Consider the following 26,653-nt stretch of genomic DNA (forward strand, 5'->3'; position numbering starts at 1 on the left):
TGCTTGTTTCCTTTTGTTCTTGTTTCTAATTCGAAAACACCAAAAATATTTGCTGTTCTTCTTTGGTTTGTAAAGTTCATTATGAGTTCAATGGTCTTCGGTGGCTGGAGCGTGGTTTTCATTTCATATTATCCAAGCTACACAAGTGAAAGGCAATAATGACGATCTACGACAATTGGATTGTGGTGAGAGGCTGGTATGAACTCTATTTGTTTTCATTTTTGTACATATACTCATCCATGTGAGCATGCTTAGTTGGTTCATGTGAGGTATATGTTATTTGAGAAAGTCTAGTAGTTTATGATCTCTCATGTTTAGCTCCAATTTATTAATATGAGTAGCATGTCATGGATGTTTGCTTGCATTGTTTTATTCATAAGTATGGCATTGTGGTATCCTCCTCTGAATAATTCATTTATATCGACTTGGCACATGCTCACGCATGCATATGACTGAACCAAAGTCAATTAAGCCTCGATGATTTATATTGCTTCAGAGTTCTTGTATCACTTTTATGCCTCCGTTAATTTATTTTGCCGCAAGCATGATTATGACAGTTACTGCTCTCTTGATTTTTCGCTCCCTAGTCTTTTGCTAGCCTTCACTTGTACTGAGCGGGAATGCCGCTCGTGCTTCCAAACACCTGAAAACCAAGTTGTTCCAAAGTGTCCACTATAAATACCTATGCATGGCATTTCAAACCATTCCAAGTAAATTCTCATGCGCTACCTTTAAAACCTTCAAAATGCTTCTCAATTTGTGTTTATGTTTCATAGCTCATGAGGAAGTATGTGGTGTTTAGCTTTCAACCTTGTCATTTACTTTTGACGGACTCTCATATGGACTAGTGGCACATCCGCTTATCCAATAATTTTGCAAAAAGAGCTAGCAACGGGATTCCCAGTCCCAAATTAATTAACCTAAATAGACACTCCTCCATGGTTTGTGATTGTTGGACGGCACCCGAAGGATTCGGTTAGCCATGGCTTGTGTAAGCAAAGGTTGGGGGGAGTGTCATCATCATAATAAAACTAAAATAAAAAGGCACTCCTTCATGGTATGAGATTGTTGGCAGGCACCCGAGGATTCGGTTAGCCATGGTTTGTGTAAGAAAGGTTGGAAGGAGTGCCACATAAACATGCAAATAATTCATGGGAGCCTCTCTTGGGAGTCCGGTTGACGAGGTAGTTAGTGTACCCATTACCATTCGTTGACAACGACAAACACCTCTCAAAATAATTTTACTCCTGATTTCAAAAATGAAAAGCTCTAGCGCATGTTAATCCCTGCTTCCCTCTGCGAAGGGTCAATCTTTTACTTTTATGTTGTGTCTCCATTATTTCTTTGAGCACTATCTTGAGAGCACAACTGTCATTCTTAGTATAATATGCTTGTCTCAAAATATGATTGATTGTGGTATAACTTTGATGCTTTTATCTTTGACAATCACTACTTCTAGTCTTTCTATGAACTCCAGAGGTGCCTGGGCATTTATGTTTTGCCGATCAAATACGGGCAAGCGAGATACCACTTTATCATACTCTCTTATGAACATTGCAATCCTGCTTATATACATGATTCATGATGCTTATTATTAATTGTTGGTACCTCTCCATGATTGACATAGCTGTTAGATGATTTTATTTGCATGTATCTCATTATGAACGGTTTAAGTATTAGCCATAGCATGAGAATATATACATCATATGAGCAAATGTGTTCGTGAAAGTTCTTTTATCGCTCATTTGTTAACTGAATTGCTTGAGGACAAGCAATAAGCTAAGCTTGGGGGGAGTTGATACGTCCAAAACGTATCTACTTTCCCGAACACTTTTGCTATTGTTTTGCCTCTAATTTGTGTATTTTGGATACAACTAACATGGACTAACCCTGTTTTCAGCAGAACTGTTCTGGTGTCTCGTTTTTGTGCAGAAATCCAACTTTCGGGAAAATCCTCGGAATTTATGCAGAAGGCCCTATTTTCCCAGAATACTGACGGAGCCAGAAGGACAAGTAAGGTGGAGGCCCGAGGGCCCCACACCATAAGGCGGCGCGGCCTAGGGGGGCCCGCGCGGCCCTATGGTGTGGCCCCCTCGGCCGGCCTCCGACGCCCTCCTTCGGACTATATAATGCCTTCGATCTAAAAACGCACGGGGGAGAAGTGGAAGTCGCCAGAAAGCCTCCAGAACGCCGCCACATCGCAAAACTCCGTCGCGGGAGCCAGAAGTCTCCGTTCTGGCACTCCGCCGGGACGGGGAATTGGAGGAGATCATCGCCATCATCACCGCCAACGCCTCTCCATCAACCAGCCATGCTTCCCCCATCCATGTGTGAGTAATTCCCCCGCTGTAGGCCGAAGGGGATGGTAGGGATTGGATGAGATTGGCCATGTAATAGCATAAGATTGTTAGGGCATAGTGCCTAGTGTCCGTAATTGGTACTTTGATGATATTGTTGCAACTTGTTATGCTTAATGCTTGTCACTAGGGCCCGAGTGCCATGATCTCAGATCTGAACATGTTATTGTTTCATCATGATATTCATTATTTATTGATCTTACCTGCAAGTTGTATACACATGTCGCTGTCCGGAACCGATGGCCCCGTAGTGACAGAAATCGGGACAACCGGAGGGAATGGTAGTGATGTGAGGATCACATGTGTTCACGGAGTGTTAATGCTTTGCTCCGGTACTCTATTAAAAGGAGTACCTTAATATCCAGTAGTTTCCCTTGAGGCCCGACTGCCACCGGCTGGTAGGACAAAAGATGTTGTGCAAGTTTCTCATTGCGAGCACGTACGACTATAATTGGAACACATGCCTATTGATTGCTTTGTACTTGGACACCGTTTTATTATTATCTGCAAATGCCCTGCTATGATTGTTACATGAGTTTCTCTCATCCATGCAACGCCCGTCATCCGTCCCCGTGCCTACAGTATTTTAATCCTGCTGTTTACTAAAATCACTACTGCTGTCTTTGTTACTCTGCTGCTGTTATTTCACTACCGCCATCGCTATAAATCACTCTATCGATAAACTCTTGCGAGCAAGTCTGTTTCCAGGTGCAGCTGAATTGACAACTCCGCTGTTAAGGCTTCCAAGTGTTCTTTGTCTCCCCTTGTGTCGAATCAATAAATTGGGTTATACTACCCTCGAAGACTGCTGCGATCCCCTATACTTGTGGGTTATCACGAACCACGGCGCGACCAACAATGGCTTCGGCCGCTGCTCTCTCCACCAATTGGAGGGTCGACTTCTCCACATGGCGGGTGATACGCGTAAACCACACGTCCGTTGGGAACCCCAAGAGGAAGGTGTGATGCGTACAGCAGCAAGTTTTCCCTCAGTAAGAAACCAAGGTTATCGAACCAGTAGGAGTTAAGGAGCACGTGAAGGTTGTTGGTGGCGGAGTGTAGTGCGGCGCAACACCAGGGATTCCGGCGCCAACGTGGAACCTTCACAACACAATCAAAGTACTTTGCCCCAACGTAACAGTGAGGTTGTCAATCTCACCGGCTTGCTGTAAACAAAGGATTAATTGTATAGTGTGGAAGATGATGTTTGTATACGAAGAACAGTAAAGAACAATGTTTGCAATAGATTGTATTCGATGTAAAAGAATGGACCGGGGTCCACAGTTCACTAGTGGTGTCTCTCCAATAAGAAATAGCATGTTGGGTGAAAAAATTACAGTTGGGCAATTGACAAATAAAGAGGGCATAACAATGCACATACATATCATGATGAGTAGTGTGAAATTCAATTGGGCATTACGACAAAGTACATAGACCGCTATCCAGCATGCATCTATTCCTAAAAAGTCCACCTTCAGGTTAGCATTCGCACCCCTTCGAGTATTAAGTTGCAAACAACAGACAATTGCATTAAGTATGGTACGTAATGTAATCAACACAAATATCCTTAGACAAAGCATTAATGTTTTATCCCTAGTGGCAACAGCACATCCACAACCGTAGAACTTTCATCACTTTGCCCAGTTAAATGGAGGCATGAACCCACTATCGAGCATAAATACTCCCTCTTGGAGTTACAAGTATCAACTTGGCCAGAGCCTCTACTAGCAACGGAGAGCATGCAAGATCATAAACAACACATATATGATAGATTGATAATCAACATAACAAAGTATTCCATATTCATCGGGTTCCAACAAACACAACATGTAGCATTACAAATAGATGATCTTGATCATGTTAGGCAGCTCACAAGATCCAACAATGATAGCACATGAGGAGAAGACAACCATCTAGCTACTGCTATGGATCCATAGTCCAGGGGTGAACTACTCAGACATCAATCCGGAGGCGATCATGGTGATGAAGAGTCCTCCGGGAGATGATTCCCCTCTCCGGCAGGGTGCCGGAGGCGATCTCCTGAATCCCCCGAGATAGGATTGGCGGCGGCGGCGTCTCTGGAAGGTTTTCCATATCGTGGCTCTCGGTACTGGCGTATTCGCGACGAAGGCTTTAAGTAGGCGAAAGGGTAGGTTTAGAGGCGGCGCGAGGGCCCCACACGCCAGGGCGGCGCGGGCCCCCTCCTGGCCGCGCGGCCCTAGTGTGGCGGCGCCTCGTCGCCCCACTTCGTAATCCTTTCGGTCTTCTAGAAGCTTCGTGGAAAAATAAGACCCTGGGCGTTGATTTCGTCCAATTCCGAGAATATTTCCTTTGTAGGGTTTCTGAAACCAAAAACAGCAGAAAACAGCAACTGACTCTTCGGCATCTTGTCAGTAGGTTAGTGCCGGAAAATGCATAAATATGACATAAAGTGTGTATAAAACATGTGAGTATCATCATAAAAGTAGCATGGAACATAAGAAATTATAGATACGTTTGAGACGTATTAGCGGGCTACCCGGCGCCGCCGGACTTCCGCGCGCCGGGAGGGTGGCGACTCAGCGCGGGCGACGTCCCGATCCCGCCGCCGCCGATGGCCCGGACCGCCCTCGAGGCGGAGATCGACGTGGTGCTCGTCACTCTCAGTGACGAGCAGCGCGCGGATCCACGCTTCTTCCCCGACAACTACGACTCCTGGACCTAGCTGCCGCGCGGCGACTCGCCGCCTCGGCATGTCGCGCCCCGTCCAGGCCCGTCGAGCTGATCAAGCTCGAGGAGAGCATCGACGGTGACCTCTACCGACCGACGCCGCCATGCGACGGCGACCCTGGCCAGGGTTCAAGCCACTGGTACGAGGCGCCGCCGCCCCAGGACGCCGACAACTCCAGCGACGACGACGACGACGACGGCGGCGACTACACGGCCTTCTACCACCATTTGGGCATGTAGAAGGCCTCTTTTAGTTTAAGTTTTAGTTTGCCTAACGCCGAATTCAAATATATGTACGAATTCTGCCTACTTATGTACGAACTTGCCTATATATGTTAAATACCATTAAATTTCGCTTATGTTTGAATGAGTTTCGCCCATTTTTGTCTGAATTCGTCGTATTTTGTCAAAAACTTACATCCATCCTAAGCTCGTCACTGGAAAAAATGGGCTCCCCGGACCAAAACTTTCATCCATCCTCGAGGCCGTCATGGCGAGGTCCCTCCAGGACCTCGTCCCCGCCGACAACGCCATGCCCCTCGACCAGGCATGCGCCTGGCCGAGGGAGCAGTGGGAGAAGGAGGAGGCGGAGCGGCAGGCTCGGCTCCTCGAGGATGCCGCTCGCTACCGCCGACCTGCGACTCCTCCACCTGGTGCCCCCGTACCCGTCATTGACCTCGAGACGGAGTCCGACGACGAGTGGTACAAGCCCTCTCCGTCCCCGCCGCGCCACGGTGGCCTGTGGGGAGACCCCGGCCAGGGCACCAGCAGCCAGGCGGCAACGGCGCCGCCGCGTTTCGACGACGACGGCTCCGACAATGATGGCGGCGACGGCGACAAGGAATACACGGTGTTCTACCGCCATTTCGGCATGTAGAGCGCCGTGTTTTAATATTTAAATTTGTATTCCCCCGGCCGAATTCAAAATATATTCGAATTCGGCCTTTATGTATGAACTTCACCCTCTATATAGTAAATATCATTAAATTTAGTCTAAATTCAATCGTTTTTAGCCGTATTTTGTCAAGTTTTCATTTTTTTCAAATTTAGATCGGCGTCTTCTCCTAAGATCGCTGCTGGGAAACTGGTCCTCCCCACGCCAATTTAACGTCCAATCCAAAGGAAATTTACCCTGGATTTCGGGGCGTGGGGAGGCCAAACGAGTGGAGATGCTCTAAATAGCGCCGGATTTGGGCGTGGGAAGCCCAACGGCTGGGATGCTCTAACACCCCAAGACCACCAAGACTGCCTGTCGACCTCCATCGTTGAGTTGCATAGCAAGATTGTGCTACTGGTTGAATACGAGCATTTGTGCAAGGTGTTTGAGCTTGTCCACGTTACAATTACTCCGTACCTCTACAAGAGAGAAAATTACAAAAACACACCACAATTGTGGCTAGGTTAACAAAAAATCACCATCTTTCATTTTTTTGACAAAAAACCACCGATCCCGAGTAACAACGTGACAAACTACAACCACTATGTTGTAATATCCGTGCATAGTGACTTAACCACAATTATGACATGTGGGGCCTCCTTATCAGGATGACTTGGCAGTCAACAACATGCAAGAGACAAAATTTTGAACTTCTTTGTAAATTTCCAAGACCACCTCACAAAAGAAAAGAAAATGGAAACTGCCAGACACAACATCCTCATCCTCTTCACGAGCTCCGGCGCCGTCACAACTCTGGCAAAAAACCACCGGAGTAAGCTCCCCCAACCCCCATACCAACAATCCCTGAGCCTAGGCGCACCTCCGAGACCTCTCCATCGAGCCCCGCTGGTCTGAAGTGCCACCCGACGGAGCTCCTCACCGCCGCTGACCTTGCTGCACGGAGGTGGAGGGAGGGACAGCGTGCGGCCTGCAAGGACCGCCCAAGGGGTGGAGGCGGTCCTCGCTGGTCTGGGCGGCGCGGGAGTGTACGGCCGCCGCCGCACGAAATTTTCCCGGCGCGCACGACCCTCGGCTCCATGGCCGGTGTGGGCGAGATCGGCGCGGGAAAGGGGCAGCACAAGAGAGCTTTGGACAGGGGCTGCGCCGGTGAGCTCGGCGTGGGGCGGCGTCGGCGAGCCCTGGCCAGGGATGGTGCGGCGGCGCGGGCGAGCGTCGGCCAAGGGGTAGCGCGGAAGAGCTCTGGACGGCGGCCTCGGCGTGGGGCGGCGAGAGCGAGCGCCGGGCAGGGGCAGCTGCGCGGGAGAGCGCCGACCAAGGGGCGTCGTGGGGAGCCAGTGGTGCCGGCGAGGGCATGCTGCTCCGGCTGGATAAGGAGCGTCGTGGGGAGCCAGTGATACCGGCGAGGGCGTGCTGCTCCGGCTGGATAAGGATAAAAGAAATAAGAAAGAAAAAAAGAATAAGAAAAAAGGAGCTAAATATCGGGCCCAGATCTGAGAGTGGGAGGCTGACATGTGGGCCCGGGTAAATTTTAAAAAAACAACACAATTTATAAGTCTCTAATGTTTGTTCTTCTTCGTTTCAACCTGACACGTCAGCCTGACAATGGGCCCCACCTATCAATTTGGTGCTTAACTCGCTGATTCGTCATCATTTCACGAAGTGGTGGGTATTTGTCACGCTGTTACACCAAACCGGTGGTTTTCTATCAAAAATATGAAAGTTGGTGGTTTTTTGATAACTTAGCCACAGTTGTGGTGGGTTTTTGTAATTATCTCTCTACAAGACTACAAGTGGGGTGAGGTGACGAGTTTTTTTTAGAACACGGTACAACGCGGACGCTTACAAATACGCACATACGAACACCCTCATAAACGCACGCACACCCTACCCCTATGAGCACCTCACGAAGTCACCACTGACGTCTCGTTAAATCCTGAAATAAATCCAAATAAATGTAAACACCCATGCCAAGTCTAGAATTTGAATCTGTATGGACTGGTTCCACCACAAGAGACCTAATCACCAGAGCGTGAGGTGACGAGTTTGGGTGGCTATGCTCCATTTTTCGGGCGAAAATGGTCTAAGGCGTTCTAAGTGCCAACACATGGGCGTGGTGTGGTGCAGAGAAACTAAATTTACACTGATAGCGTGTGGTGCAGAGAAACTAAATTTACACTGATAGCCTGGTTTACTTGATAAACTCGAACAGCTATGCTGGTGGCATGTACTACCTGCATGAAAGAGGTGATGGCTTGTAGATGATGAAGTACGAGGGATGTTACGCACCACGTTGCCCTGAACGTGGCATCTGGCTTCTCAAGTTTTCTAGTCGGACAACAAGGAAATGCAATTACGTATCTCATGCTATGCTAACTAACTTCTCGATACTTAGGATGTTCCTGATTTTTCTCCAAAGATGTAAATCGGTTATCCCACATATGACTTTGAAATAGCCACATTATGCTCCATGCGAGCAAGAGAACCAAATAAAGTTATTGCGGCAGATCTTGTATGCATGATTCGTGTTTGCAGATTTCTAGAGTGTCTAGAATGCCCATCGATTACTCGTTACTTGCTTAGTTCTTTTTTTCTATTTTAACCCCTAGGAGAAGGTGTATGATCTTGATAAAAAAAATGCCAAGAGGGGCGGAACATCACCTCAAGGCTTACAATGATAGGTGTGCACACAAGCAATCTGTGCCATTACTGTGAAAAATAAAGCTAGTAATTAACCTAAAAGTAAACCAGTACTCTCAGCTCATCTATGCAGTCAAAACTTTGATTTTGCCTTCCAAGAGCGACATATGTCCACCAACTGATGAGATTCGAGTCCTCGGTTACATTAAGTCAATGCTTTGTAAGATTGCTTAGAGATTCAGCGGAGAAAAAGACTTTCGTAGTGTGTGCATAAGGTACTCCTATTTCGCTCGTCCATTTGGTGATAGTAAACTTGTGAAGATGTGACTTAATGAAGCTAACCTATAGTGGTGTATGGAGGAGCAAATTGCGAATCTTCATGACGCAACAATGATCAAGTGAAGCGTTCTGTATTCAATGAAGCAAGAAGCATCATCATCAAGGTTAACCAGGATGGCAATGCAAAGGTATGGTCTTGATAGGTTTTCCTTTAACCGGTCTCAATAGGATAGATAACCACACTATCGAGGAACTTTCAGTTAGGTAAAGCTCAACTATTTGCATACTTTGCATCCCCTTATTCTTGTTGCTTATTGGCATTTCTCTATATGAGGTTCTTGATCTTGTTGCTAGATTTTCAACAAGCACGATCTCATCAAAAATGGAATTTGTATGCATCTTATATTGTGTTTTTGAGTTTAGACGTTTTTACGAGTTCTTCATGTGGAGAGGTTTCATCTCCAAATTCATGTAAAACATCCTTTTTGTGAGGTAGCTCTTGTGTTTTCACTTAGTAATACAAAATTGTTGCTACGAATTCTCTGTCGAAGTCTACAGTAGTACACAACTATTGCTACAAGGTCTCCGGCGGCGACAGTATCCGGTGAGATCTATTTTGCTACATTTGTACATGGTACAAAACTGTTGCTACCAGGTTTTCGGCGATGTCTCCAGCGAAGTCTGTCTTGCTACAGTAGCATATTTTTTCTCCGGCAATCTCTAACGAGACTACGAGAGTTTTGCTAGCACTAACTTTTTGCTACAAGGTTCCCAGCGATGTCCGTGTTTTTATTTTGTTTTGTAGATGAACCATTTTTTGTTGCAATCGTGGTTAGTTTTGCTAGATTCAGGTTTATGGAAAGTAAAATCGAGAAGCGGGGGCATTTTTTTTTGCTGCAATCAGGTTAGTGTTGCTAGATTCACGGTTTACGGAAGTAAAGCGAGAAGAGGTAGACGACATGGTCAGAAGGTCGGAATCGCTCGATCGGACGGTGCGTTGTCCATCCAATTCATGTAGGATTCAACATGATATGATATCTTTAAAAAAATGTATTGAGGTTTCTCCTGGCGTGAAACATTTTGCTATTCGTCACTTTCTCCTTCGTGAAACATTTTGATTTTTGACCTAAACGACCTTACAATTATTATGAAATCATTTTGAACCAAAGAGGGCTTCCTCAAATGGCACAAATATGCCATGGTAAACAAGAGTATGTTAAAATAAATTATTCCCTGCCAGATTCCTACACGATTTTCTTGCCTTGCAGATCATGTGGAGCAATACTGCGTTTTCTCTTGATATTACCATCATTTTGGTACACAAGACACCAAGGAGAAAGAAACGAATAGTGACAATCAAAATCACAAACTAAATGGTTGAGCCAACAATCTTACCCTATGTATTGAGTTGTCATACACCAAATTCCAGATTTTTTGGCATATGCTACTGCTAGTTACAAAAAACATGCAGATAGTTGAATAAAGACAATTCAGACATGATACACGAAATCAATGGTCCAAGGCTAGACCAGACACAGAAATATATATGTTGGTCCACAGACAAATGCAGCAGCAGCACACGGGATGGAGAACAACCTCAACACATATTCACAGCTTTGGCTTCTTCAATTCATCAATGACTGGAATTGCATCAACATCAGAAAACTGGTGGAACGCTGCTCTAGATGTTCCAGTTATTATGCAGCTTCATATAGAAAGAGATTGAATTCGTCAAAAGACGAGCTAAAATAACTCCCACTTTTTGTCATCCCCGTGAAGCAGGTTCTAAAATTTAAAGAGACATGATTTCAGCGTTTACATTAACATTAGTAAAATTGCACACTGTAGTCAAATGCACAAATATGACAGCAAAATGTATCCTTAGATGTAATAACAATTAGCAATAATTATTAGAGCTGTCTTGGAAACTGCCAATTGGACATAGAAAGACCAAATTGATACAAGGTGATAGCAGGGGAAAATGTCGAGCATAGAGCGCATATAAAAGAAAAGGCACAAAACTATAGAAGTTTTAAGTAAACTGATCATCATATTCAAAGCAAGGTGAAAAAAATATCATAAAATCCACTTAAAAGGTTAAATAGATGGGTAAGAAATTACCATCATCAGCAATTTCACTTGCACAACTGGCATCGCAACTCTGCCCTTGTGGAGCATATTGGTCTAGAAACAATTGGATTGTCCTCCAGTAACGGTCTCCTCCAGAAATCCAGGTATCCATATGCATACCACTGGGAAAATCGACAAATCTACAATTCCTGTTGTTTTCAATAGCTTTGTCATAAAGCATCTTCATGTGTGAAGGGGGGACCAGTTCATCTTGTAATCCAGAAAGGAAGAGAATGGGCTGCTTGACCTGCAAAGAATGTTGACAAGAACGTATGAGACATGTCAAGGAAAATTCAGGCAATGAATAAGATAAGTACAGAGTGGGATACATATCAGAGTGGTAACCAAAGCATGAAAACAACATATTAGGACAAAGTTAATTTAAACTAACCACAAAACCTACCTCTGCAACAACATCAAGTGTACTCCATGGAGAGCGAACAACGCAGTTAAGAAGTTTTGGGCCTTTAGAAGAACTGCCACCTATGAACCATCTTAGAAAGGGGAGCATGATACCAGCCATATCCAATATAGATGTGAAAGTATTTTCCAGTATTAGAGCAGACACCTGCAACATAGAGCAACATTTATCAGATGGTTATGAATTACATAGGCCAAAAATGAGTGCACTTATGTCTTTTTGACCTAACCACATTTATCAGATGTTATTACTCATATAACTAACTAAATTACGGCTAAAACCTTGTTAACCTAACCACGTGATTTTGTTCACAGTCGTAAACCCTAAGATCCTGCTTGTCCTGTGTTGATCACACCAGTAAAACGTTGGATGAAAATAGTTTTTCTTTAGTAAAAGGATAAAAGAGAGCAAGTGACGTGTTTTGGTGCATTTCTAGTTATTCAGTTCCAGCCAGTACAGATGGAAGGGGAAATAAATATCTCAGTCTGGTTTTTCTCTTTTCACATGAGACTTCTGTACCTATGCACCATGCTGTTAACAACAGTCATGTGTTATCATTGACTTTCAGCATAGTAATCAAGATTGTGCATTACTGTCAGCCACCAAAGTGCAGCCAAAGGCCATGTTATTTATTCTATATACTAAAGCTAGTCATCAGATACAAAAAAAAAAACAAAATGAAGAAACTGGAAGCAATACATTACCTGTCAAACTACACAATTGTAAGGAGGGCACAATAATATTTGTATGTTGGGTTCAAAAGCAGTAATTGTCTCCCTGCCAAGGGTAGTCTCTAACTTATCACATACATCAGCAGGCCATTTCTCTTCAATTCTTAGTATTCACATGATCATGTAGCAGTAATGTGTTATTTATTTACAATATGACATGCTTTCGTGCAAAAAAAAATTGTTTGTGGAGAAGTGCTTGGGGAAGACCTTCTAATCTCACAATTCAAACAAGAAGCTCAAAATTTTCCAAGAAGTAGCTATTTCATGCAGACTTATAACCATGCATTCAAAATTTATAACTTGAGCAGTAATTTCTGAACGCATTATTATTCCAGTCTGCTTCAAAATTTACGACTCGACTCTAAAAATACAACTGGAGTAATTGTATAATTTCATGTTTGCCATATTACTATATTAGATGCCTTAAATAAGCCATATCAGCAGCTCGTTCTGGTACCCCTGAGTCCGCTTTGCTCCATTAATCAGCAGGTTATATAGTAAACATGTAACACTCAATTTCTCAAACTTGTGGCATAATTTATAGCACAATAATCTTGGAGAAGGTGCTATAAATCATAACCACACAGACCTAAGTCTGATTAATGAACATATGCAAGTTTCGAATATTGATCCACAGGTTCCATAAGATGTATGCATTAAACTAAATACAGCATTAAACAAAATACAGTGCCCCGCAAAAAAAAGTGCAGTGGAGGATCTAAACATCACCAATCCATCAGGAGAGAGAACAGATGGGCCTATTTCACACTCTCCTGCAGCAATATGAGCAGACAAATTGTTGTACTATCAGTACCTTATCAGGATTATTTTTTGCAAGAACTGCTCCAACAGCACCTCCTAAAGATCTCCCAAAGATAACTATCCTGGATGTGTCAATGTCCTTCCTCTGAACTAGATGATCAAGTGCGGCCTATTAAAATAGAGAGCGCTAAGAAAGATTAAACAGAACCACAAACTTAAGAATAAAACCAGATGAAGGAAACATAAAACCTGTGCATCTTTTGTGATACCACTCTGAGAAGGAAAACCTTCACTCTCGCCGTACCTATAAACAAGATCCAAGTTTAGATCCATTAATGAATCAAATAAAGTGAAGACAGAAGATGATATTGAGAAACTGAAGCAAGAAGAATGAAATAAGGATAAGAGAACTGGTTTATACAGTAGAGAATCATACCCTCTGTAAGAAAGCATAAACACATTGCACTGCAGCCGCTGCATCATTAGTCGGACGCATTCCAAACGATGTGCAATGTCTATAAGGAGTAAAGGTTTTTAACAGAAATATACAACTCAGCACATGATTTATCAATTAGATATAATCACTCATTTTCATATCTGTAAGAACAGATTCAGGATACTGCCGGCATTTTCTTGGAAGAACAGAATGGTTGGACCTGCATCAGGAAAACACTATGAAACAAACAACAATGTGGATATAAAATTAATGTGAAGCGGATACAGAAACTGAAGATTGAGCAGCGTAGTTGCTAAGCATATTTAACATATCAAGTTCATGCGATAATAGCAATACTACAAATGCCAGAGGATGAAGCTCAGAAAATGATTTTTCTGTGTGCGTCAAACATGTTCTGATGGGCGATGTGGCGCATGCAGAAAATTATAGAGGGCAGATCGCATCGCCTATCAGAACCTAACTAATAAATATAAAAACACCAGCAAATTATGTGGCCAATCAAGTATAGGACAAATGCGTATCTAGTTTAATGCATACACAAGATCATCTCGAGTAGTAGAAACCGCTAGATAGAGGGCAGTCATGCAGCAGCCCGTCTCATTTCAATAGTTATAAACTCATGCATGCGTGTAAATTTTAGCTTGGCAGCTAGTTGGCCAGTTTGTCCGACTGCAAATTGGGGCAAAGAAATAATGGCTGAGGTGATCTAGAGAAAGTAGGTTCAGTGCGAGCCACACCGCTTTACAAGGGAACAAGCGGCAAGGGTGTTGACCTGCCAACGTATTTTGGATGTATGTGTGACAATTGCCATATTTCTCGGCTTCTCACCCATAAATCACTGCCAATAAATTAACTAAAACTAAGGATGTAAAAGTCTAAAACTATATAGGGTGGAAACCTAAATCAATAACCAAGAAATATTGTGACACAACATGTTGAAGTCTAACCCTACCTCATACTGAACGTTCATAATATTCCCCAGTCTATCGAACATCAATTCCACATTAGAGAAATGCTACTACTGAGCAGTTGCTACAAAATCAGCATGAACTGGAGCCCGATAATTCAGCTCCAACTTCCAAATAATACACACTGTGAGATCAGCCGATCAAAACACACACAAAACTACGGATAACTATGCAATAAAACCAAGGAACCCTAGAGATCGGTTAGGAAAACCTGGCATATCCACAGAGGCAGCGGAAGTAAACTACTCACTAAATTCTCGCTGTAGAATTCATAAATACCAAGCCATTTTCTGCGAGAACACCTGAAATCCTATCCAGATCCACGGACCCATACCCCGATCGAGAGAGCAAGAGATGAGGCGACGCATGTATCTACCCACGCAACTCGGATCAGAACGAAGCCCTCCACTCCAGCCTCGAAGAGATCCACAGGCTGACGTCCCCCGACGAACCGAACACTACCGATACCGATGGAAGCAGTGGACTCCAGGAGGGGAGGAACCAACAAAACAGACCGGGAGAGGGTGGGGGCGGGATGGCGCTTGCCTCGGCAGGTGGGCGAGTGGCGGAGGAACCAGGAGTGGAGGCGCACGCCGTCGGCGGCGCGGAGCCAGACGTCCTCGTAGACGAGGCGGAGGCGCGAGGGCGTGATGGAGTAGGCGCGCGCGAGGCCCGGGAGCACGGGCACGTAGACGAGGCGCTCCTGCAGCGCCACCAGCGCCGCCAGGCCGACCACCGCCATGCCCCCGGCGCCGTACACCAGCGCCTTGAGCAGCCCCACCATCTCCGCCGCCGATGGGAGGGGAGAGCTTCGTCGGGCGGGTGGTGGTGGTGGTGATGGGCCCGGTCGCCGCTGCTGCTTGGACTCTCGTCGTCCGTCGGGGTCGGGTTTGGTTCGAGCCAGACTTGTCGTGCGTGTTCCAGCACATCAACGGTGGTCTGTTCTAAAAAAACAGTGGCCTGTCTCAGGTTAAAAACAATTTCTTAAAAAAACCATAAAAGTGGTGATACAATTTTAATATACGGAGTAGCTTGATTTAAAAAGCATAATGTACAATCCTGAAATTGCACAGAGCATCTATCCTTACAATTGTAGCTTGTAAGACATCTTTGCTACCTACACAAACAACAATTTCGCTAGTTCCGTTGAGCAAAATGGTCTCTAAAAGTCCAGACTAACAAACTATTCAAAGTCGCGACAAACTACAAATCAGGATGTTTAAGGATGCAGCTAATTCAAATCACTACATAAATTTATCTTTCGATGATCATCCAGCATCACGAGTTGTGGCGCTGATATAAAGAAATTCATCATATTCATGAACTATGTAGATACTGTGAAAGAGTTATACCATAAAAATTATGGGTAGCTACAAGTTTAGTACCTATTGGCTCAATGTTTTGCCTGTAGGAGAGAGGAGGGGTATCAAAAAGAAGGCATGAACTCTACACACTTATAATGTATTTTTAGGACAAAATGCATTTAATATCTATGTGAGGTAGCATATGTGAAGCTAAATATGAATATTATTGTGTTATCTTAATGGTCACTAAGGGTGTGTTCGGTTGGTGTCACCAAGTGGAATGTAATGGGATGGTTCCGCACCTAGATCTCATTCCGGTGTTCAGTTGGAAAATGAAACGGAACGAGGTGGTTCCTCAAAAGAGAATATTCTCTCCAGATCCGGAACACACCCATTCCTCAAAATCGGTGGAATCTCCCTGTTCATATATGCTAAAGTCACCCACACTCACTCAACTCATCTATTCTCTCATAACTTTATTCTGCTAAACGCACTCCCCATGCATGCTCACATCTTCTTTTCCCAGAATCTGTTACATTTCACTCTCCAACCGAACACAAGAAGGGAACCAACCCATTCCATATTCTAGCTCAAATTGAACACAAGAATGGAACCAACCCATTCTTCTAGAACGGAACCATAACATTACATTCTACTTGGTTCTCAAACCGAACAAACCCTAACTTATGAAGGGACTGCAACTGAACTATTGGTGTGAGTCATGTGATCTAGCTTGGCTCCATGAGACAATATGAGCTATAGTGTAATGAGTACATAAATTCACCATATTTGTGTTAGAACATTACATAACCAATCATATAAATTTACCTCATCTATGCCTTAACACTACACTAAAGATAGAATACAATCTTTCTGGTTGACGAGGAGTTCGGTAGTCGGTCCAAATTAATCATCGTCGTAACCATGACATGTAATGCCCTTGCCCATTGAGTTGTTGGTAGGCTTGATAATAAATAAAAATCACGATCTTTTTAATCACATCATCATGACAATTGCATTAGAGATACTCAGTAGAGAGTAACCATAAATTGGCACAAACTCATTGCTACATGGCAAACGAAAAAGGAGAAGAAGAACCTCGAGTGACGACAAACAACTTTTTGACTTCAATCTTGTCTCACCTTTGAAAAATATCTTGCCATTTCAAAAGGCTACCGTCCTGGTTTCGATTTGTGAAGAGACGTTGCGACGGTAAAAGTTTAGCATAACATTCAAACTCTAAATGTTTTCATCAGTCTAGCATATATTCAATCATGATAACAACTCATTTCTCTACCTGTTAAGAGTGAAATCATAGTCAGCTCAAAAAGAGTGGGGAATCATATATTTAGCCGGGTCACTCAGAGTACAGTACCCTGTACCTGTAAAAACTAAAAAAGTCAACTTAATGATCATCCAACTCTTGGTGTACCTATCAATATTCAAGGTTGGTGACATGTCAGTACTGGACAGACGGCCATTTTCCAGAAGAAAAAAAGCTGGAAAAAGGCATACTATACAGCAGGTCGCATATTTGGCAGCGAGAGGGGCGAGTGACAGTCCTCTCGTCTTCTTGATCCTTCGTGCTTCTGCTTCTCCGCCCATAAACTCTCTCTCTCAATCTAGGAAGGATTTCACCAGAGAGGGCACAGAGAGAGGATCCTGAAGGGAAAACATGCGAGAGGTAACTGGCTAACTACTCTCCGCCCCACTCTGAAAATCCCCAATCCTGTTCTTGCATGCGCCGTCCTGGCAAATACTTCTCATCTATTTCCCTTTCCTGGAGTGGCTTCTAGCTGTTGATTCCGGCAGCCGTATTTTCACTCCGCGGCTGGTTTGGTTGGATTCCTGCCCCCATTGATTTCCCCCAATTCGGTTGGTCTCTTGGCTCGCCTCTCGGAAAATTGGTGCTTTATTATGCGGTTCTTGGTTGGCGTTGCATAATTTTGTGTCTTGACAGTACGCTTGCTTGGGGTGAGCTTTGGTCTGCTTAGAGCCTTCAAAATCACATGTTTTGACCACTCTATTATGCGTGTTTTCTAGGAAGTCAAAGATCTCGTATAGGTGTTGGTAGGCAGGGGAGTGGATGAAGTTCTGTCTCCCCTTTTGCAGGATTTGGTGGATTGAAGCTAAATTCTGTGATTTGTGACGATTCTGTTGATTACGATTGACAGTTGTGTCATGACAGTCTCCAGGAGGACAGTAAAATTGATGCTAGTCCATATGGATAGTTAAACCTGTAAATTGTGTGAACTTGTTGATGGGAACTGCATGCTAGCTGTGGCATCATTGTCTCTGCTCTTTTGAGTTAACTTTCGCATCAACCCTGTGTTGGGTCTGTTTAGGTAAGGTTTATAGGAATCAGAAACTTGATTCTGGGATTGGAAATTTGGGCCCAACATCTTCCACTAGAAGTACTATGGGATTTATCTTGCTGCTCTGCATGCAATAATTGTGCATCTGATGCTGGGACAGAGCTAGGGCTAGGGAAGAAAGCATGCATGTCTTGGAGGTAGGAATATATTCAGGATCTTTTGCAAATCTTAAGGAACCCCAAATAGTAGATAACACACATTGCTTGATTGCAAAAGGAATTGATGCTGTATAAATTAGTCACATCTCCCATTAAATTATTGGTTAATTTCATTGGAAACAGAGAGCTGTAAGTTTGTGTTGTTCGTATGTATTATACCTAAACCTGGAAACTAAGAGCACTGTATCGTGTCGTTTCTATCTTTCTATATTGGTTATGGTTCTGGGATGATGCTTCATAAGCTAGATATGTTCCATTAGTAGATATGCTGGACATTCCTTTTTTTTTTCCTTTGATCAGGTAGTTCTTGATTGTATGCCTTTCCACTCTGTTTCTTCTTTGGAATCTTTCTCTTTATAGAACTTAAATTTATATCCTCGATTCTGTTTCACATGTTCATGCATATGTTACTGCTTCCGTGGTGTGTTGTAATATCAATAGAGCTAAATTCTTCTTGAATGATTATAGACAGTGATATGAGGTTGCCAACTTGCCATCGACCTCTCCTCATTTTTGGTTGATGCTGGCAATATGTCATGAAGTTTTTTTTAAGGCACCGATCCAACTAAATTAATTATAAATTCCTGCAGAAGATGTTGCTTGGAGATAAGTGATACCCTCGTATATAAAGCTAGTACTTCAGCAACAAATGGAGAATCGTCCAGGGCATCCTATTTCCAATTATGTAAGCAGTTGCTATTTATGGTAGAATTCTGAGGTTTTCTGGCTTGTTGCACCGTAAATAACAAACTTATCAGCTAGCTTCTATGCGTGTAGGATTTCTTGTCAGGGAACGGCTATCATACGAATAAAATAGGTCATCAAAACTATGACCAGGACTCATCATCCACCAAGTCTGGCCGGTCTCAACAAGAAGCTTCTGCAACGAGTGACAGAAGTCTGAATGAGCAACATACCTCAAGGTCCTCAGCTCAATCTGGTAATGTTTAATCTTTAACCACATTTCACACTAGTAATCTGAGTTCCGCTGCAGTTTCAGCTCTTATGATGTAACACATTTTTCTGCTGAAGTCTTTTTTTGTGACACTGCTTATAAATCTAGGCATGCCTTGTGTCTACCTGTACTTTTATTTTCCCTTGCTCCTATTACTGTGCTTCTACCAATGTGTTTTCTCAAAAGAAGACGAGAATAACATCTTTTATGAACCGATGAAACCTGATGGGCCTTTTACTTCTTTTTGGTGGCTCGTCTCTCATGATGTTCACACCTCCGAAGCCCTTTTTACCGTGGGATGAATTAATATGTTTAGATCTTCATGCTAACAGTAATGTCAATTCTATTTTTCAGACAATGATGATAACCATGGCATGCCCGGGCAGGACATGATGAATTTGCCGTTGTCTTTGGGGAACCAAGAAGCTGTTTGCCCCCCTCCAAAGCTTGATTACAACCAATCATTTGTAAGTTCATGTCATTGTGATGATTATTGTTCTCTTAAATCTTATCTTCCGTGTTCAGTTAACCGGCCATGTTTTGGTCTAGGCTTATATTCCTTATGCTGCTGACGCTTATTATGGTGGGGCATTCACAGGATATGCTCCACATGCCGTTGTAAGTTCATGTAACCTTTTAGTTTTCACACCAAATCCTGAAAAATCTTTCTCGGTTCAAGAAGATAAGATCTCACATTGAATTTATGTATAGTTCATTTACGGTTTCCTTTTAAGTTCATCTGTGATTTATTGAGTTCAGATTCTCATTCATTTGTTATGACCTATGATGAACGGTTTTATGAAGCTTCATCGCGAAGGATATTGTTTCTGCCACCTTATTGCTGGGTTCGATTATTTTTAGAAGCAACAAAAATGACAAAAACTGTTCTTTTAAACGAAAGAGGAATGCACATACAGTAATTTCATTTATTTATTATTGGATTAAGGAGTTAATTTACTGATCACTTCAGAACTAAGTGGAAACCGATAATGATTAATTAAAATGCACATGCTAGTTGTCATCTTTCATGCAATTGTTATTGTTACAACAAAGTTTCATGCACATCAGCAAACTTCTTTGATATTTTCATTAAAAAGACTAATGGTCCTGCATCAACAATTTATTGACTATTTACCAAGGTTCATGCCCAATTAAATGGTGCAACAAATTCTCGGGTGCCACTGCCTGTCGAGCCTGCAGCGGAAGAGCCAATGTTTGTTAATGCAAAGCAATACCACGCAATCCTTAGGAGGAGGCAGATGCGTGCTAAACTGGAGGCCCAAAATAAGCTGGTTAAAGACCGGAAGGTAACACAGTACTAACTTTTTGTAGCAATGTACTAAAGAATTTTGGAGTTGTTCCTGATACTGTTTTCTGTCAGTCATTTGGTAGTATGTGCTGACTACTACACCAATGCATAGGTTTCAGCTACAAAATTATTAGGCCCCCTGGGGGATACTCATAGGACTAATCTGACTCTGGAGAACATTTTTATGCTCTTCCTTGGCCAAACGTGTGGCAGAAGCATTTTGTTTCTTCTGTATTACTAGCCGGAGTACAGACCATTTTCTCTGCATGCTTTGTAGACCCCTTGTTAAGTTGCAGAATTCATTTGTTCTAACATTGCCCCTTCTGTCCCAGCCATACCTTCATGAATCTCGCCATCGTCATGCCATGAAACGAGCTCGTGGATCAGGGGGGCGGTTCCTCAACACAAAGCAGCTCGAGGAGCAGAAACAACAGCAGGCTTCAGCTGGTGGAAGCTGCACAAAGTTCCTTGGGAAGAATACACTCCTTCAGAGTAGCCCCACTCCCGCACCTCCGCCATCAGCTCCCGCCAATTTGTCAAGTTTTTCAACAAGCAGCAGAATGCTGGCTAATAAGGACCGCACCTGCTTTCCCTCGGTCGGCTTTCGTCCACTCAATGGAGGAGACGTGAAGCTGACCCCGCATGGCATGCACCAACATGCTTCCATGATGAGGTAAAGCATCCTATGGTGCGCCCGTGGCAATCCATCCTTGGCTTATGTTCACATGTACTGCAGATGTGGTTTCAGTCTCAGTTGGACCAAACATTGTTAGATTCCTTCTGAGTTCCCTGTAGTTGAAAGCACTGGTGGTACTGTATGTTGACACTGAAATCGTTGCCTGATTTCTTTTGTGTGTACTCTGTTCCAATAAGGCACAGATCGAACTGCGTTTGGTTGAGAACCCAACAGGCCTTCATTACCTGATGTGTGATGTACCTAAAACTTTAATTCACAACTGGTTGGGAAGCCTGATGCAATGCTGTTGTGGTCCAGCAGCTTAACTATCTGTTTGCCTGATTTCAGTGCCTTCAACTTTGCATCACATTTTGCATTTGATATGGCGACTCGCAACAAATCACGTTGGGCTTCTGGAACATGAGCTTCCAAGACAGCTTGAAAGTGGTATAGATTATTGTAGTGACTGTCTACTTTAGGTACACGAGCAAGTGAGGAACAAGAGGACAAACAATTTAATTGGATTTCTTATCTCACGATCGAATGTTCATCAGCAAAGTTTAGCTTCTTCCACCCAAACATATCTCAGCGGTATGATAAGAGATTATGAATCTGAACATTCATGCATGACGCGGTAGGTAAAATCGAAGAATTTATCGCTTCCATATTTGCTAGTTGAAAATGAAAAATTAAGAATGCTGCCCTCAAAGAAGGCCAGTGAGTACAGAATGAGTTCAGGCGCTCAAATTTCTCAAAATACTAAGCAGAAATTGGGTTTAACACGAGGTTCTTAGCGACACCACATCAATTTACAGACCCAATGGTAGACAATTTACAAGATGGGCCAAAAAAAAGTTATGATGTAAAGTGAATAACGGATATGTGGGTTTAAAGGGAAGCACTCAACCTCAGAACCATTTCTAGCCTCTCAGCCTTGCGGTAGTCATTATCAGTTAGGGCTCCAACAGGGAAAGGTGTGATCTCCAGAACTAGGTGAGGACCAGGGAGCTCATCAAACAAAGCTCTTACATTGTAGCAGCATACACTCTCTCCATGTGCACTTTCCCTCCTTATTTGACAACCCTGGTTGCATGATAAAGAACTTAGTTATCAGAACGCTGATTTCTGAAAATCATAATAAAAATGCCTAACATCTCAGTTTTTGAGATGTGGAGCAGACAAAACAGCTAGAGAAGTGTATCTGTCCTGGCTGGAAAATGAAATCACCTTATGAGTGGAAGCATCCACAAAATGGTCATCTTCAGATAGAACCAAAGCAATTTCTTTGAGAAGCCGACGACCTTCTTCATTCGAAGGAACTCGGTACATCCTCTTAAGTGTGCCTTTGGTCGTTGGTTTCCATTTGCTAACTAGTTTCCCCTTATCGCCTTCTTTCTTACCTGAATAACCAGAACACACGCTGGTTATATATATGAATCCATAAGAACTATGTATAGTGGGTAATGAACTAGGACTGCAAGTGTTCTACAATATTTTCATGAATCTTGTTCTCATGAAGGCATCAAAGACGCTTCCCCCGTGAATTCTATCTCTCTCATCTTAAATACAAAATATATGGAAATATAATACTAAAAGCATTCCACAAATGAAGCCTGATAGGTTAACCATGTCAACGGTAGGCTGTATGGTATATAAACAAAAGGAAATTACTGATTTCAGTAAGGTAAGACTTTTTCTAGAGTACCAGTAAAGTAAGATTGGACACCGGAAAAATATATCTTCAGCCTTTTGTAGCTAAACCCTAAACCAAGAACTTGGGACCAGAATTGACTACAGTTTCAAAAGTTCTTCGGCAGAGATATCAGCACTGAAATTAAGCAGGTTACAATGACTAAGAGTGACATATCCTCATCAACACACAAGATATGCTTAGTAAATGCATAGAAATAAAACTTAGGAATGACAGACAAACAAAAGGACAAACCCATGTAAAACCCTTCCAATTTGTAGAGGTTAGTTCCTTCTAATAAATGCTACCATCAATCCACAGACATTCCCATTCTCATGCCAATAGAAAACAAACCCTCACGAGCATGTTTCTGTTCCATGATAGTACCCACCACATGATGGGTGACCGTGCTGCAACTTGTCACCTATTTCTACATGTCAAAACTAAATCACCTTGTAATCTTCGTTTGACCAAAACCTTTAGTCCCACATTTTCAGTCCCAAAATGACCAAACATCACCCCGAGATGCAAAGTTGCTTATCACCATGCCCTTTCCACCGTGGTGGCAAGCAGAAAGCTAACTATCCAACGCATTCCAGAAAGAATAATATCTTCTTTCTTATCCACAATCCACATTCGTCTCACACATGCAGACCACTGCCCCAGATGCCAAACCTCACAATCCTCTCACAATATATTCTCATTATACTCCACAAAACACATCATGAACAGCTGGTGCACAAATGTTCATGTGGATAAATTTTGAATCTTACCTGGGGCGCCGCCGCGGAGCTTGTCGGCCCACTTGGAGAACCCTAGGTCGCTGTCCCCGGCGCCGTCCTCGCCTCGAATCTCTGCACGGCACACCAAACTGAGATCAAAACCCACCTCCTCACCGAACCAAACAGCACGAATCGAAACACGGCCGCATCATCCATTCACGGCGAGGGCACGCGTGTTAGTACCGTGGGAGAGGAAGGGATTGCGCGGGGATCCCGCGAGGCCGACGTGGATGAGCGCGTAGTAGACGCAGAGCCTTCCGGCCCAGAGCAGCACGGGGCCGTCGAGCAGCGACGCCGCGATGGGGCCCACGGCGGCCGCGGAGAAGGCGCCCGCGGCGGCGGCGCGCCTCGGCGGGGGGCCCGGGCGGACGGCGGGGGGCAGGAAGGGCGTCTTCGCCGGCGGCGCGCGGAGGGAGAGCGGGCTCGGCACGGCGGCGGCGGGGCCGTGGAGGAGGTAGGCGAGCATGGCGATTGGCGGAGATGCGGCTCACTGGCGTGCGTGCGTTCGTGCGCGCGTTCTGTTTCTGTACTTCACTTCAGTGTTTGCGACATGTGTCTGTCAGTGTTGTGGTGTGAAGAAAAAGGAGAAGCCAGAAAAAGATACTGCTACTGGTTATTTGTATATCAATGATTTTTTGTGGTAGAAGTAGATCTTAAATTCAGAAACTAAAGAATGCTCCATGATGGATTTGGGTCTCGCATGAAATATCTAATCAAGCATGCAGATAGAGTTGTCGTCTTCGGTTTTGGATAAGTACAAGTGTGTGACATGTCACAAGGTTGGCCTAGGAAAAGACGCCATGGTGCATAGGACATTGTTCGCAGAACATTTGTTTTTCTCGTTATGGGCTATGTATGTAAATCTTGTTGTGACACCCAACTCGACCTAGGTGATGTGTATAAGAGCACCTCCATCCCTCGGCTCTCCCCACGGCTAAATCCGACGTTAAATAGCGCGATTGGATAAAAATTTGGCGTGGGGAGCGCTGAAGTTTTAGCCGTCTTCCCAGGAGACGCTCGGTGATCGCGTTTTTGTCTTAGTTTCACAAATAAACGTTTGGGTTAGGTGAATTTGACAAATTTTGCTAACATTTGGCTTATTTTTACAAATAAACGTTACAGTTCAACAAAACAAGTAAATAATTTGACAAGTTTTCAAACAAATCAAATGAAAACTAGTTGGTGTTGCCTCGAAGCCTCCATATGTGTTCCACCAGATCATCCTGCAGCTGTTGATGCATTGTGCAGTCTCGAATCTCCTGACGCATAGCGATGAACGCAGCTCATGATGCCGACACCTGGTGATTAGGCTGTGCAAGAGGACCATCTCTGTCATATGGTGCAACTTTTCGCTCAGAGGAACTGGATACTTTCGCTCATTCTCGATAATAATGTTGTGTAAGCACACACAACAGTTCATCACCTTGCATGCCGGTGCAATCCAACTTGCATCTGAAATAGGAGTCGTACTCTCGAAGGGCATACACAATTCTCAAGAAAAGCTTCCGGCTCATCCTGAAATGTCAACACCCGGATTTTTAAGTCCAGATGCCTGTTATGCCATACATCGCAATCCCAGGAATATTGTTGTTGCGAGACATAACAGTTGAATATCATAAGTCATCATTCATTACATATCATAGTCGTCATACAAATAGATCACATGATCCAATATTACAATAATAGTTGAACTATTGTTTCAACACACATCACAAATACATAGCGGAAGCGTAGATCGAAGGGGACTCTATAGTCCACAGGCCAACGCTTGACGTCAGGAGTAGTCCTAGTTGTCGTAGACGTCCTGCTGTCCATCCTCTTCATACTGCTGCTCCTCTTCATAGTCTGGCCATTTGAATAGCCAGGGACAAAGCCGTGAGTACTTTAAAGTACTCGCAAACTAATACTAATGTAAGTGTTAACATTTCTAGTAAGGGGGTGCTAAGCTCTAGTTTCTTTTGCATAAAGCCAATTTTAGTTCACAAGTATTTGAAATAAAGACTCTTCATGTGCTAACTAACTCAAGTGGGAACATTAGTGTCATTCCCACAACTCAGTTGTGTTTCAAGTCAAAGTCACCATTTCAAGTTTGAATCACAAGTCACCCTTCACATGTCACATTTTTGAAAATGGTCTGATGACGGAACAGTATGGCCTTTCCAACCGTCCATAACCGTGGACGCGGCTATTCGAATAGTTCTACACTCTGCAGAGGTCGTACACTTGTGCCACAACATTTGCAATAATCCGCCAGGGTTAACTAGCCCTGATTTATCACACTCCGTGTGCGGACTACCAACCATAACCTTTCACTTACATAACCTAGTATAGGCATCTCTCCCCATGAGCTTGGCCTCCCAGTGAAGACAGACAGTCAGCCTGGGAACTGCACAGGGCTTGGGTCGGACATTCACCTCATTTCACGTCATATCACATCATTTCATATTTCTTTGGAGGCAACCCTTGGCATAACCCCGATGACGCTTGTTCAGAGGGAACCCATACTAAGATACATAAACTTCTAGTTAAGCCCTACCCATATCAGGTATTGTGGGGGTACTTGTAAAATTGGAATGGTATCGCATCCGAACCCAACCATCAGTTTTTGTAAAGTTCACCATTTCATTCACCAGTCATATTCACCCTCAAAATCTTTCAATAGAATGACTCATCATTCCAAGGTTTTCAAAGTCATGTTATTTCACATGTTCCCATCTAAAGTAGTCAATTTTATTTATTAGCACTAGCAACTAGTCATGAGGGGTGCTAACTAGCTTTCATTGCTCTAGGCTAAATTTGATGATCTTGTTCTACTCTAGACCAAGTGAATCATGAATCAAAAAGTAAACTTTGATAAACCAAAAATTAATAAAGCTTGTAAAGTAAAACTTGGGATGGGCTCATTAAGCATAAAGTAAAAATGTGGTGGTGCCTTGCTCTTGTAGAGCTTTGCACTTAGCAAGAATATTAGCTTGCAACAAAATAGCTTGCCTTAGTCTAGCTTGCAAGAGTATAGCTTGCCTTGGTAGTTGAGGTGATCAAAGTGGTCTTCTCC

At 43.5% G+C, this 26,653-nt stretch overlaps 3 protein-coding genes across 5 annotated transcripts; 1 reads left to right on the forward strand and 2 right to left on the reverse strand.

Annotated features, from left to right (window-relative positions):
* Positions 1–10,230: 10,230 nt before the first annotated feature.
* On the reverse strand, positions 10,231–15,268 carry LOC127332708 (alpha/beta hydrolase domain-containing protein WAV2). Of its 2 annotated transcripts, none has more exons than XM_051359036.2 (8): positions 14,896–15,268; positions 13,545–13,580; positions 13,361–13,439; positions 13,174–13,228; positions 12,977–13,093; positions 11,414–11,578; positions 11,002–11,257; positions 10,231–10,585 (listed from the first exon to the last, which is right to left on the reverse strand). In XM_051359036.2, exons 1-8 carry the CDS (start codon positions 15,131–15,133, stop codon positions 10,578–10,580), a joined length of 954 nt encoding a protein of 317 aa, XP_051214996.1. In that variant the 5' UTR covers positions 15,134–15,268; the 3' UTR covers positions 10,231–10,577. The 2 variants fall into 2 exon arrangements, with proteins under 2 accessions (XP_051214996.1, XP_051214995.1); XM_051359035.2 differs by having other exon boundaries at positions 10,231–10,665; positions 14,896–15,263.
* Positions 15,269–17,195: 1,927 nt separating this feature from the next.
* On the forward strand, positions 17,196–21,352 carry LOC127332709 (uncharacterized). 2 transcript variants are annotated; one of them, XM_051359037.2, is made up of 7 exons: positions 17,196–17,337; positions 18,777–18,871; positions 18,964–19,126; positions 19,496–19,608; positions 19,691–19,759; positions 20,281–20,448; positions 20,783–21,352. In XM_051359037.2, exons 2-7 carry the CDS (start codon positions 18,836–18,838, stop codon positions 21,125–21,127), a joined length of 894 nt encoding a protein of 297 aa, XP_051214997.1. In that variant the 5' UTR covers positions 17,196–17,337; positions 18,777–18,835; the 3' UTR covers positions 21,128–21,352. The 2 variants fall into 2 exon arrangements, with proteins under 2 accessions (XP_051214997.1, XP_051214998.1); XM_051359038.2 differs by lacking the exon at positions 19,691–19,759.
* Positions 21,353–21,765: 413 nt separating this feature from the next.
* LOC127332711 (uncharacterized) lies at positions 21,766–24,180 on the reverse strand. Its single transcript, XM_051359039.1, has 4 exons — positions 23,782–24,180; positions 23,590–23,670; positions 22,354–22,526; positions 21,766–22,209 (listed from the first exon to the last, which is right to left on the reverse strand). The coding sequence occupies exons 1-4, from the start codon at positions 24,062–24,064 to the stop codon at positions 22,015–22,017; spliced, it is 732 nt and encodes a 243-aa protein (XP_051214999.1). The 5' UTR covers positions 24,065–24,180; the 3' UTR covers positions 21,766–22,014.
* Between the last annotated feature and the right edge of the window lie 2,473 nt (positions 24,181–26,653).

Source organism: Lolium perenne, chromosome 2 (assembly GCF_019359855.2).
Source record: "Lolium perenne isolate Kyuss_39 chromosome 2, Kyuss_2.0, whole genome shotgun sequence".
NCBI lineage: Eukaryota > Viridiplantae > Streptophyta > Magnoliopsida > Poales > Poaceae > Lolium > Lolium perenne.